At 38.3% G+C, this 15,019-nt stretch overlaps 1 protein-coding gene across 2 annotated transcripts in view; it reads left to right on the top strand.

The window, feature by feature from the left end:
* The window catches only part of LOC134743634 (uncharacterized), a 116,606-nt gene that overhangs the window by 90,838 nt on the left and 10,749 nt on the right, over positions 1–15,019 (top strand). For both annotated transcript variants that reach the window (XM_063677211.1, XM_063677213.1), the window contains one exon: positions 13,451–13,622. In XM_063677211.1, coding sequence (XP_063533281.1) covers positions 13,451–13,622 — 172 coding nt within the window. The remainder of the gene's footprint in view (positions 1–13,450; positions 13,623–15,019) is intronic.

Genomic DNA, 15,019 nt, shown 5'->3' with positions numbered 1-15,019 from the left:
TGTTTTTTTAATGCCCTGGATGCTGGCCCTTTGAGCCAAATCTCATAGAAAAAGGGGCAAGCTATGATGGCGGCATCTCTGCAAACCTTTGACAGTTGCCAACCCCATTCATTTATCTATTGTTATTTGTACCAACCGGATGCAAATAAAACATGCGTAAATATCAGCATACGAGTAGTAATCAGTAATTCAGGCCAAATCTCGACGCGAACCGGACATGTTCGATTTCAATAATTGAATCTGGCTACTGTCATTTCCAAAAAGATGATTGCTATGCACTCTTTCATAACGGCAATGAAAGCAGTGATTGACATGTTATTATAATACCGAATTTTTTAATGGCTCCCCGACAGTCGTAAGAAGTTTTATGAAGCATTTCAATATGGGGTATTTGTACGCGTGTATAATTAATGCTAAATTTTAATTAAGGCGTAGAGCTGTTCCTATACGCCCCGTCCCGGGGAGGTTAGGAAGTAATACTTTTTATTAGTGCTCGGTATGTTTAAATTTTCCGGGTATTTGCGATAAAACGTTATTTATCGGGCCAGTAGAACATTAGCTCTTACTCGTTGCACTCATAAACTTCGTAATGAATGTGTTAGAAAAGTGGCGTGGAACTAAAAATGGTATAAAAGTGCAGTGAAAATTTTCGTGTTGTGATGAGGATGGAAAAGGCGGTGATGTTGGAGAAGGAGGCGCCCGTCAAAGGCATCGTGGCGCAGGTGGTGACCATATTTAATGGCCAAGCGCAGAGGTACGTATTTTGATTATTTTTAAGATCATTTAGGGACATGGGGTCTTCAAGAAGCGGGTATTCATGGTGCTTAATAAGGATAGGCAACGCTCCTCCGATGTTGCTTATGTCCATGGGCGACGGTGACCGCTTCCAATTAGGCGGCTCGTCTGCTCGTTTGCTACTATCACTTTAAAAAAAAAAGATTATGAGAAATAGACAATTAATGAGTCCGAGCGGGGTGTCTAACTTATCTTCAAGATGATTTAGCTTTTTATTCATACATAAATACGCTTCGGATTGCCTGCTGAGAATTTCCAAGCGCTGCCACTGGCAGTTACTTTATGTAGCTTTACATAAAGACTTCATGTTAGTGTTAATCCTCATAATTGCTTCTGTCTTCTGTTCCTTAGCTAAGTAGGTACTGTTTAGAGTATTCTTTAAAATAAGGCAACTATAGTTTTTTTCCTATTGGTATATACATACCCATAGAAATGTACCTACCGTTTTGTCTACACCATTTGTTTTAAACAAATTGTGAAAATAAAAATTTAACTGTATAATCCCATCGCTTTAAAAACTCTATCTCGACGCGGTGCCTATTTCCTATTTCTTTTGTTGATCCATGTGCCTTCAGAATTGAAAACTAATTTATTTTTAAGTGCAGTATGTCGGTGGTTACATACAAAAATGAGTAAACCACAGAATTAAATATCGCTTTACGACATCGTAACGTTTTCGAAACTGGGATGAGCTTTCACTATCAAAACGTTAAACTTTTTATAGCCGAAAGTTGTGCATAAAATTCCGTTGTAAATAAAAGCTATGTAGGTGCTATAATCCAAAATATTCAGTACTAAATAAAATGAATACTTTTAACTATATATTTCAAAAAAATTATAAACTTAGTCTACTTGTTGCAGATAATAAAAAATATGAAATCTTAATCAATAAAGTTAAAAATGTTTTATGTCGCTGAGATTCATAAATAATACCCCATTGCCCATTATATGTAGCAGAGAGTATTCGTTCAAAAGAGCATTTGCGAGAGATACATTTGAATAATACCTACTTCTAAAGCTTAATATTATTATTCTTATCGCATCCCTATATCGACAAACGATCAGAGCCGAACAGGCCGCGTAGCCAACGTCACAGGTTATATCCAACGTGCCAATCGTTAACGCTCCGTAGCGTGTCGTAGCCATCTCTCTCCATCACTCTTCCATATTAGTGCGACAGTTGCGTTTCGTTCGCTACGGAGCGTAAACGATTGCACGTTGGCTACGCACTCGGTATTTCTGACCTCCAGTTCGACTTGGTTGTAAAAGCTATCCAGTTCTCAGTTAAAATGGTTAGTTTTCGTCTGCGGCTACTATTTTTTATATCTCAAGCAAAATGTGAATGCTCAAAGAGACCGTTATTTAATGGGATGGGCCGGATGCTCCGTATCTTGCTTTGTATTTGTATTAAACTAGAATTATTATATAAACTTTATATATGATATTTGTCTGTACTGTAATGTATGGTGTAATGACAGATTAATAATGTGATAAATAATTATGTAATTGTAATAGTTTATCGTTGCATAATATCCGACTTTATAAGTTACGAGTAATAATTATAGTTATAGTTTAGTTTAGAGATGACAGATATATATACAACCTTCACACCTTCAAGAAAAGGTCCTTAGTGTTGTCTTAACTTAACGGGAGGATTCTCACTTGATTGTACGAGTATGTATCTATATCTTCATGGACCTAGAATACTAATAATATTTCCTCTATGTGTGTCTGCTGTCTACTAAAAGCGGCTTTACTTAGATCGACTATCTTTCTAAAAAATCATTCCGTTAGGTAAAATGCAACTAAATCCCACAAAAAATAAACCAGTGAAATTATCAATTGTCGCTGCAAAGCCCGCAAGGGTACTCCGCCAAAGCTATTTTAACATTAAGGAATACAAATTGAACGTAAAAACTTACCGATAAATATTTTCTTTATCAAAAGCACAACGGCTCATTAATTGTTTTTAAACTTAAACCGATACCGGCACTTAGCCGGCTGTAGTAAATCATACCTGGAGACTGGAATTAAGAGGCCACTTTAGCCTTATCAGAGAGTACACTGCAGCATTCATAGGGATGTATTACCGTTGGGTCGCGAGTCTGGGCGAGTAGTTTACGGGTGAACTTTACAAATTATATTATAATGAATGGCATAGAGAACCGAAGCACCTAGTTTTGCGCTGAACTTATAGGTAACACATATTGGAGAATACGCAGGAAATACATGACTTCCATCGTCTCCATTCGAACATTCGTCCAATTGGGCATTTTTCGAGCCTTAGCCATGCTCTGCCATATATGTAGATAAATCGCAGCGAGATTTTTTTCTAAATGAAAATATATACTTACTTCCCGCAAAGATAAAACTCGCTCATCACTACACCCTTTTCACTTATCGTCGCCATTATCGTTATTTTATTTACAACTAGGTGAGAGAAAAGGGCAGACAATTTAAAAATTAAAAAGATGGAAATCATGTCTGTACTGGTTCTCTTAAGGCAAAGCTCTGGCTGAACGATGAGAATAACAACGCTGGTGTGCCCAGATACGAGTATAATTAATAATTATTGATGTGTTCAAAAAAGTTATGACCCTAATTAAGTATATTACGTAATGGATTCGGGCTTTTTTTCAAGTAGCCTAAATATAGGCAAATCGGATCTGTTTAGTTTAAAGTAATAACATATACTAATCTATGGCTTGGGTGAGGTGAAAGAAATAAGTGGCAAGGAGACCTGACTACTAATGCAGTCATGATACTTGTTTACTTATAGATAATAAAATGCGGGTAGCTTATTTTCTGTGGTTGCAGAAATAACAAAAGAATACTGCCAAGAAAATAGTAACAACACTACATCCCATGCGCTAAAAACCAATTTCCCCTTCCATTGTAACTCAATCATTTTCATCAGAACACTGGCGTGGGATTCACAAAAGGTTTTCTCTTCGTACGTTCGTTGCCAGTGTAACTTGACCTCGAAATCTGTAACAGCCAAGCTTTTTCAAAGGACACAAAATAAGGCTGGTTTTCTAGTGGCATAGTGGTCGATGTTTTGAATAACGGTCAGATAGCGTCCTGATAAGTCGAGTGTTTCGTCATTGTTTCACAACGTAACATCCTTTACACGGCCCTCGTGCCCGGGGCAACAGTCAGCAAGTGCGCCTCATGGAGAAGAGAGAGCAAAATAATGAGAGTCCTATCCGTACATACTGATTTCATTTAGCTATCCGCTGCAGGGTCTACAACTACAAGATATATGTTGAGCGTGAGGCGGGAAACGACGAGAGAAGGCCACGTGGCCGTCAATACGTTATCTGCACCGATAGGATGGTTGCGCTTTTATTGTCTATCATGTCATGCGAGTCATGCGTCACTTTCGGACTCACATAGGTACAAATGTATTCCTGTTCTAACATGGCAGCCAGCCGGTAACAGACTATAAATGGGCGACGATCTTAAACGGCCCGCGCTGGCTTTCTGAATAGGGCTGGAATCGCTATTGTTTCATTGATTTCATTGACCTTCAGTTGGGGACTGGGGTATGGGCGCTAGATTTAGAATGAAACGGAGTGTAAGGGTTAGAGAAACTTGCACTTAGCACACTCCATGCAGTTATAGTTACGAATTAGGGGCACATAATATATGTATATGACACCGTAAGAATGTGAAACCGTTAGTTTACGAGTACAATCTAACGTAGGTTAGGTTAGATTGTAATCTTCCTACCATCAGTAACGTCAGTTTATAGGTAATTTAAAGTGAGATTGTAAACTTACGGTAGCTTGCAATTTTACGGTGACATATACCTACACGTTGAAATATGATGGTTAAAGGTATCTACATCCTAGGTATATCTATACCTAGGGATAGGCACTTAGCTTACCAAAGTTGGGCAATCATAGAAAAGCACTTACAAGACTGCTGTAAAAATGGCGTCTCTGGAGAAATTGCCCCTAATTTTTATTACAGTACATGGAGTACTTGCTTCCTTAAATCAAAAACGCTAGCTTTGATATCAGGAGTATATTTACCGTTTAGTAGGTACCTATACATTAGAACATTGACGGCCAACTAGTAAGTAACCTAGTAATTAGGGGCCTATTAAGCGGTCGTTAACACTTTCTGTGTCAGTACATAATGACTATGGAGCGTATGTATAAGTAGAAGTTTTAAAGAAAATGCTGTACCAAATTTAATTATTACTTCTTGACTGCTTCCAGTAGTTTTATTAGTTTATTACAATAAATAATATAAGTAAGGGGCTCCCCTTTAAGGGGATTTAAGTAAGGGGGGGGGGATTTGGTCCCCTTAGCTGAGTTTTAACCTCTGGGCAATAGTTAAACTTGTTAGTTAGATCTCTAGAAACGAGTATAACTCGTCGTGATCTTACATTGTTATTATTGTTCATTACAAAAGAAATAAGTCCCTTATCATTTATATTCTACTTCGTGCGTTGTATTACAAACATTTAGTAGAATAATACAGTCAGGCGCTGCGCATTAGCTTATTCTCATTAATTTTGAGTTTTTTAATAGCAACAGCACAGGATTTGAAACGACCGAGGGGTAAGCCGAGAGTTGCATTTAATAGTCGTTTATAAAACTTACTAAAAGCTACCCTCATTTGCTAGTTCTCTGCGTAGCCTGCGTGCCTTTGTATAAAGTCCGTTTTAAAAGCCAAGGTAGTAGCAGAAATAAGTGTATAATGAATGTGAGCACTACCAAGAGTTCCAAGCTTTTTGCGATGTTTCACTTTTAGGATGCTCAGGGTGCGTAGCCAAGGTGGCAATCGTTCGCTCTCTTTCATATTAGTGCGACAGGTGACAGTTGTGTTTCGTTCGCTGAGCGTTAACGATTTAACGATAGACACGTTGTCTACGCACCCAGGGCATCCTGGGCCAGGATGCTTGGCGCATGTAGCTAATGTGCACGAGTTATGCAATGCAATATGTATGCAAAATACAGAGATAGGGCAGTACTGAGTTCTTGTTGGGTTTGTCACAGAAATAAACTATTACGTAGGCATAGTAACTGTTCTGTCCTGTAGTGTTTCGTTTTTTGAACAAACGTCGCGGTCGGATGCATCTCACTGGCCTTTTACTCCCATAACCTAAAAGTGTTATCGCCGCTGGGAAACCAGTATAGTGTGTACGCCGATTACTCATAATAGTTGTTACGTTACGGCTAAGTGACGGTTCCATTGAGGCGAATACTCGGTAAAAGAAGGGAAGAACAATCGTAGCTTTGGGTGTAGACTGCCGTGACAGACGGGTTCATCAGCATCCACGATCGGTACTGGCATTTTGTCTCATGTTGAATCACATTATGCATGCACGCATCAGCTAATTAAGTCAAGTGGCTCAGTTAGATATTGGCCAGTATTGCATGCAAATGACGTTCTCCAAACCTACTCATTAATGACTGTAAATATACCTTAAAAAAAAAACAATTCTTACTAGAATAGACTGAAAGGACGGTGAGTCCGCGATGTGACAAGAGGCGATCACCGAGCCGAGCTTTCAATTTTACTTTAATTCGTAATGGATGCTCGATGGAGTGATATGAATATGACGGCCATGACAGTTTTGGGATATCGGAATCTGTCAAAAACTATTTGGCTTTGAGCCTTTGTTTATAAACGCGGTATAAGAGGAGATTTTATAGATGAACCGTCCAAGGCGTTTCTTATTTATAATGTTAACCCTGACGCCTACTTAAAGCTTGGATTACCTCCGCAAAATAAATCGGCTGAGCGAGGGGGATGCTGGGGGGATGGTATCGAGCGGTGCAGCGCATGCGCCCTGCACCAGACGAAGGACATATGGACCGGCGTTTCGCACCAAACAAACAAACGAGCCAGACAGTGACACTGACCCACACCGCTCGCATCGTTCCACTTTTAGTACTACCGACATTTGGTTATTTGAAGTGAAAACAATATGTGACGTGCTATTATTAGAGGGAATGCAAGAGTAGTGAAAGAGAATTTAGATAGCAACTGCGTAAAATAAACCAAAAATCACGTGCAAAAGAAAGTGTTGTGGAGCCAGTGCGGGCAGTGAGCGTGACGCCGCGCCGTGCTACGCGGCATTATTGTCGCTCGCTCTGTTCTGCCTTTCAGATACACCTGCCCGGCATTCGACATGCCAGTGGCACTGTTGCCAAACTAAATTGACAGTTAGACGTTTTTGATTCGTGATGACTCGGTTCCGATAACGAGGAATCATGAAGCGTAATCGGGTTGATTGGAAACAGAGTGTAAAAAGAAAACTGCCCGCTGATTGTGATCCGTTCGGCCTGAATGGATAGGGTCGTCGCCACGAGATCTGATTTTTCCGGGCGAGCTGCGTCGGCGGTGGCGGGCGCGATAGCGCTCGCGCGCGGTCTTCAGTCGGCCGCGTGCGTGCGCGGTGTGAAAGTCTCCTCGGCATGCGTCCGGCCGCGTCGCCCGTGGCGCCCGCGCCGAGCGCGCGGCGCCAGAAGACCGATCTGCACGTGGCCGAGCCCAGCACGGCGCGCTCCTGCAGCCCGGCTCCGAGCCTCCGCAGCCAGCGCGCCAAGCAATACAGGTCCTTAAACTATTCGACACGGTTCAGTGCATCTAGTGTTAACTGTTGTTTTGTGCCATATTGCTAGTTTGATTTGTATTAACAAACTTAGAATCTTTCAAACCGATAACGATATCTAAGATATCTTGGCTAGCGTGTATTATCAGATATCAATATTTCGCTAATGTTTCCACAACTGTTTGTGGCAGTTCAATGCTAGTTATAAAGCATTATTGATTTGTGTTATGTATTGGATCGTTGCTCCACGAATCTTGGATGGAACAAAGAATCAAACACAATAGTATCTTTAGCAAATAAATGTAACTATTGTTTCGTTTCGTGTGCACAGAAAGGCCAAAAGCACACTCGGCCAAGCCACTAACTAACTAACTATCGCAAGGCCAATCGAGAGGCAAACGTGTGCAACAACATTATTATTCACTCTGTCCGTTTTCGTCATTAAGAATTAAGTTTACCAAAATATTGATCAAGGCTTTTCCTGGTAGGTGGGTCAAAATTATTTTCGTTGTCTTGTTTTTTGTCCCCATGTCCCCAAGAAATGTGACGGAGTGGAGTTTTTTGTATAGGGTGAAATGTAGTTTTTAATTTTTTTCATGTTAATTATAATCTACAGCTAGAAAGACATGCAACAATACTCTACTTTTTTATTTATATGATTAAAGACAAAACTACAAGCGTGAAAGAGTGGCCAGAAACAAGATAACGAAAAGAATTTTGACCCAGGTACCTAATCCTACGTAACGTAATATATTATAATACAACGTCTCAATTGGATTACGGCGAAGTCGCCAACGAGGTAAATGTTTTATGTACGTATCGACAAACTGTGTCAGTTAACCGCAAAATAGGTAAATGTCCAGTTAGGTGGGCATTTTTATTTGCCAATGCTATTTGCATGTTTCAATGAGACTTATTGTTTCATTGTCTGGGTGCTGGGTGTTTAGTTACCCTTAACGCATTATTAGTCAATGCTTCGTAACCGGATGTTTTGGCTTTCCAACAGCATCGACATGCATTTGTTTTGCTAATATTCCCTCCACAACCGCTCTGAAAAGATAATTGTGTCAATTCTTAGCATTCTTTTGTAGAAGGTGCGAGTGCGGCCTATTCACTGCGATAGGTATCAAGCGACACATCTGACGCGTTCCGTTGCAAAATGTCAGAGCACTGTCATCCACTCGAGTCTGAAGAAACCTACAGATACCTGAAGATACCTACCTATATGATATGTATAGTTTGTTTTTGTTAGCAATAGAAATATCTTCCCCAGAATTAAGCATGAGGATATTAATCAGGTAATTTATGTGGTACTAGCACGGTCCTTGCTAGCACAATGATTAATTCCTTACCCTATATTTACTTCAAAGTTAAACGCACAAAGTACACCTCACGCTTATTTTTACAAGTTCTTTCTAATCTTAAAGAAAACCGTACCTAATGTATTCAACCTGCTGGTGAACAAACCACTACGAATATCAGCACATACTTAATATACAATATACCTAACAGATGAAATATTCTCAATTAAAACACTCAATAATTAGTCTTAGTATAATTATTTGACTAATAATTTGTTATGATAAATGATAGGTAAGTCATTAATAATATTCCGGTCAATTTACCTACTGAACAACATAATCTTAACTCGTTGCTTTAATCGGTCGGTGCTGACTTTTACCACGTACCTATTGTCCTTGATAAAAAAACTATGATAAAAAGATTTGAAAGAATAATTATTTTTACTTGCAGTCCTTACTCAAGTAAATTGATCAATTAACATTAAGGTATCACAGTCCACTCTAGTTACACTGTTAACTAACTTGCTAATACTAATAGGTTCACCATGGTACGTTAAGAGTAAATAGTGTTGGTAAAATTGGTTGGTAGTGTTCGTACAAATTTAAATAAAAAGTATAACTACCTACTTTAAATGGCAATGGCATTACAGAATTAATACATCGAAATGGCTAAATAGTTCACTGCTTCATTTATTTATTTTGTTCACTAACAATATACTTTGTGTTTGTATGTCATTCTATTTTACAATCTTAATTAACATTAAATACAAAATTATATATAAAAATAATATTTACAATAAAAAAAAAATTACACTTTCATAAAACAGAACTAATATTGTCGTAGAATATTCGGTATTATTACTTAATAATTATGTGATTACATGTCTAGATTAATGAGATCATATAAGTCATACAGGCAGTTATTATACAAAAAAAAATACATAATTAGCTAATTCTTTTTATCCTCTATGAAATCTATTACGGAATAATAACATTTTTCTAAAAAAAACTCCTTTATTCTTGCATTGAAAACGCGATGGTTGGTAATAGTTTTATGTTGTAATGGCAGACCAATTAACAAGAAGACGCTCTGATAACAGTTTAAGCCGCGTGTTTCATAATATTTAGTCTGGCTGGGCACTATCTTGTTTTGTATGCCTTTCCTTCTAGATGACATTCTGTCCTTCTGCTCTTTCAGACTTTCATAGTGATTTAAGTGCTTGATAAAATCCGTGAGAATAACAAGAATGTACAAACAGGGCACTGTTAAAATCTTCAGCTGCATAAAATGTTACCTACAAGACTCATACTGGGGAATGCGAACTACGAGTATTGTTGTAATAGCTCTTTTCTGCATTATAAAGATGGCTTCCATTCCACATTGTTTTTGTAGCTGTTTCCCTAAAGTTTTATGCTGTAACGCAACTTAGATTCTACTAATGCATGATAGATTTTTAGTTGTTTCGTCTGAACTTCTTCGCGTAGACTGTGGAGCGCATAACAATGGGGTATAAATTATAATTATGTGTATCTATTTTTATAGTATGTGTTTCTATGCTTATCTAACAAACTGATAAAAAAATTCTTTTGTATTTTTTCATAGGTGACTAAACTTAAAATTCAAAATAATCTGCTCTACATTCAAAAAATCTCTACATAGTATGAATCAAAGTCGCTTCGTCTATTATATTATTGTACGCTTAGGTCTTTTGAAATTCGATGAGTGGCTCTATTTATCTATGTAAAAAACAAATCGCAAAATCAGCTTCTAAATATAGACTGAGGCGTGTTAGGCCACTGGTAACAGGTACAGCTACAGGGTGTCGCTGTCGCCCTATTTTCGCTAATTAATTTGACAGGGCGGGTGTGACGCGCCCCGATGACTTATGGAATTAGCAATTTGTTTAACCTACGAGCTATAAAGGCTGGCGTCCACTAGACTCGCCGGGCCGAATCGAATCGAATCGCAATAATTCGCCTCCTATATTTTCTAATGCAACTGCGTCCATTTGACGTGCGCGCCGCGGCTCTTCGTCAATGGACGCAGTTGCATTAGAAAATATAGGAGGCGAATTATTGCGATTCGATTCGATTCGGCCCGGCGAGTCTAGTGGACGCCAGCCTTTATAGCTCGTAGGTTAAACAAATTGCTAATTCCATAAGTCATTCGATTCGGCGAGTCTAGTGGGCGCCAGCCTTTAATGTTGGTATATTTGACAGACTTGCGTGATGGATGGTGCGAGATTGACAGTAATAAATAGTTTACACTACTTTATTCTTTACTTTATTGTGCTTTATTCTTTACTTTATTAAGATAAATAGTATCGATTTTATGAAGTCTGAATGATTTTATAGAATCTGATTGACTGGGGATACCACACCACGCATAAAAGTTATAACGGCCATTGAAAAAAGTTATATTTTTTCTGTGGAAAGCCCAGTTTGAGTTTGGAATTTGTTGCGTGAGATTATGACAAACAATTGAATGAGTTTTCCAATGGCTGTTACGGCGTTGTAGAAGAGAAGTATTTACTAACCCAATTACAATTTTCGAGCTATAAACTACGCTTCGTTAAGGGCACATTACACAAACCAATGTTAACGATAGAGAAAGTTGACGTCTATCTGCAATTTTTCACGCCTTAAATTACTTAAAAGCAAAAAGAATGGGTACTTAAAGATAATCTAACCGACCCTAAGAGCCAGTTGCAAAAATCACATTTGACAGATTGAAAAACGGCAATCGGCAATGGATTATGAACTTTTCCATACAATACAATTTAGGGCACGTTTTAAAGCCATAACAGACTACGGCTTTTAACGGTGACAGATGGTTTGGTGAAACTGACTGACTGGCTCTAATGTTCGGTTGACCGAACCGCCTGTCTCCGTTAAGACGAAAGTGGAGGACCCTCGCGAAATCACCTTTTCATACAAACGCAGTCCTCATTTTCCTCTCTGGATATTAACATTATTAAAAATATGTTGACACAATTTGTTGTATATCAACAACAGCTATGTTCCTACGTTTGATTTTTTCGAATTTTTAATTATTATAAGATTTAGGAGCATTTAAAAATGTGTATGTAATCTGTTTTTCGCCCCTAATTTTTACCATAGGTAATCAAAAAATTAAAAAAAGTCAAACGTCGGGGCTTAACTATAGTTAATATACATCCAATTATGTACAAATATTTTCCATAATGTCAATATCCAGAGAGGAAATCAGTCCGCTAATTGTGGTTAGTGCAACTGACCCTAAGTCTAACCCCCTTATTCATAAAACTTAGCAACCTCTCACAAACCTATGTTAAATTGTGTTTCCTTTTAACAAACGGAAATTTCAAACAGTAGGGACAAACGATTATCAACGGTTCATTGGATTAGACACACGTTTATGAATAACGCCGTAAGGCCCGTAAGGGGCTAATACCCGAGATTTTCATCGATTTTTGACAAGTTTTGAATCGTATCTCCTACTTTTGCACTTCATATAATAATATAATTATACGACAAAAGGCTATCGGTTCTTCAATCTTTTATCTCCATTTTTGTCTACTGGATTTAGAAAGAAATGAATACTTATTTATTTATGATTTTTTACCGATATATACGCACCGTAGGTTCAACGCCAAAGACCGATTAATCGGTCATAGACCACAGAGCAACATAGACCTACGTGCATATGCATAAAGTTCAATTTAAGTTTTGACACTTTGGTTACGTGGCGTCTGGATGACGGCTTTTGTGTTTGACATGGCGTCGAAAAGGTTAAACATTGTCTAATAACACTTTTTTCGCATCTCGGTTGCTGTGAACTGTGAAAGATAAATCTACATATTTGGGTTCGTCTTTGACGTCTCTAAAAATTTGTCTATGGTTTTAATTTTAAACTAATTAACACAAAAGTTATGGCCGGAAAACCAGTTTTTGGCCTAGAATTGTTCAACTTTGATGCCAAATATCTCGAAAACAATGAATTTTGAAGTAAATATGGGATATTATGTTCCTTAAAGCCGTTGCTGTTAAGTGTTAACATGATAAGCTACAATAGTAGATTGTTAACCAAGGGTAGAAAGTGAACCATACCACCCGAGATATTTTGGCGCTCGAACGAGGTGAAAGTGCCAATAGTTCGAGGGTGAGGTGGTTACTTTTACCAGAGTTAAACACTCTACTTTTCATTTCGACTATGAGAACCGTCAAACACAAGAAAATATTTTGACGGTTAAGAGAATTAGGGACTGGAATTCGCGCCATTTACATTTTGATCGAAAAAATTCTAAAGCCATAGACAATACGATCTTAAATTGGGATGTGTCTGAAACGGCCTTAATATATAATGTATACGCGCCTTAAAAAAGTGAAGTATATTGATTTATTAACAAATATTTATGTTTATTTCATACATTTAAATATTAAATACATACTTGTTACTGTGTGTACATATTTTTTTTAAATAATGCAATGCAATTGATATTTAATTTCGATAATACTTGGTCTGAAAATGCGAAACCAAATATAAGAGCTTCTAACTGAATAATATGACATATATGACTATGTGCCGTTGCTCGAAGTACAAATTAAAAAAATATATACTTTCCACCCTAGGGTAGCAAATGCAATTTTCCACCCGGCTATCAGCCTATGAAAGGTGAAATTTCCGAATAGGAGAGATGAAAAAAACATTTGAAAACTCAGGGATTCAGATCGAAGGTCATAAGGGCACGGGTCCCCATAAAATTGTTACGTCTTTTTCTAAAGTTGTCATTGTTGTCCCCAGGGCCAGCCTGCCAGTGCGCACGGCGCGGCTGCTGCAGCGCTCGCGCGCGCAGACGCCGTCAGACGCCGCCAGCGAAGGCACCGCTTCGCCCGCGCCCGCGCCGGCGACTCTGCTCCAGGACGTCGTGGACATCAAGACGTTACTGCTGCAGCTTAAACGCGTCTTGCAGGAGGCACGTATAGCATGCTTGGTCCTTATACTCCTTGTATAGCGCCGCAATGCAATATAACCCCTTGATACCGTTGGACCAAGCTAACTACAAGCATATTTTGAAATGATACAGTGCGGAAATGTCCGGGCACTTTAACACTTTGTCACGACAAAATCGGTGCAAAGTTGGTTTGGTTCGACTATAGGTAGGTCAGTCGTGTTTCTGACTTTGCAGTGCGGAATCAGACCAGAGGTAGGGTCGGTTAAGACAAAACTGTGACATACCTACTCAAGTACTCACTTACCTATCGGGTTTGAGTCATTCACCGCTCAGCCTACAAGTTGCAAATTTGTGCGTGTCGTGCGTAAACACGAGGAAATCGGCGTGTTATGAAATCACAGTTTTGCCTTCATCTTGCCGTAGCCTTTTTTTTCACAATTCCAGCATTTGCCGTTTTCCCAGGGATGTCTGCCTAAGCTAGTGCCATACTCACACACAAGCTAGAATATGTATTAGTATTTTATGTTATTACTAGCATACGTACACTACCGGCCAATGGAATATAACTGAAATATCTTTGCAAGAACAACTTTATATAACTAGATTTCATCAAACAAACATTACTTACATATTTTACGGCACCTGATATTGAAATATGGCTAATATAGGTCGGTATTGTAAATGCATGCATGTAGTTAGTCAAACACGTGTCGTTGCTCCGTCAAGAGGATCGAAACATGTCGAGCTATTCGACTTACTTAATAATAGGTACGTGAGTGACCCGTTTTAAAATAATTTTAATATGCATGCATGTAGTGACTGCAAGAACTGTTTTTTAGTTTTTTTAGTTTTCAGCCACTTTACAGCCTGTAATAATCGTGCTTATTAAATGTAATAGTCTTAGATTTCATTAGTGCTCACATCACATTTACAGTATTACAGGTAGCTGTCTGTTAACCTATAATAATTAGCTTCCTTGTTATTTTTGTAGGCATTACCTATCTAGATGTATTGCGGATAATAGCCATTGTTTAAAAGATTGCACATAGGGCAGTATGAAATTAACCGTGACGAAGAATTTTAGACGACACTTAATAATAGTTTTGAGTTGAATATTATTAAATTTACATACATTCAAGTACAGACTATTGAACCTCAGATTTCAATTGCACTGCAAACTACTACTTACATAACTGGCGATTTTCCTGTGGACAATACGAAAGTTAACGATTTGGGTGCATTTACTAAGGCTTTAACCATACAGCTTTTAAGAAGTAGAAGGTTGGAACATGCCTGAAAAGATCCAGCAAGAACATTAGGCTTTAAAGTTCATTTAGTTTAAGAAATAAGATGTCCACAGAGCCACAGCAAAAAAGTTTTTGATCCAATACCTACTTAGATCCACCCACCTAATTTAC

Source organism: Cydia strobilella, chromosome 8 (genome assembly GCF_947568885.1).
Source record: "Cydia strobilella chromosome 8, ilCydStro3.1, whole genome shotgun sequence".
NCBI lineage: Eukaryota > Metazoa > Arthropoda > Insecta > Lepidoptera > Tortricidae > Cydia > Cydia strobilella.
Note: the sequence above shows the minus strand (reverse complement) of the source record. Positions and strands in the feature narration are given on the sequence as shown.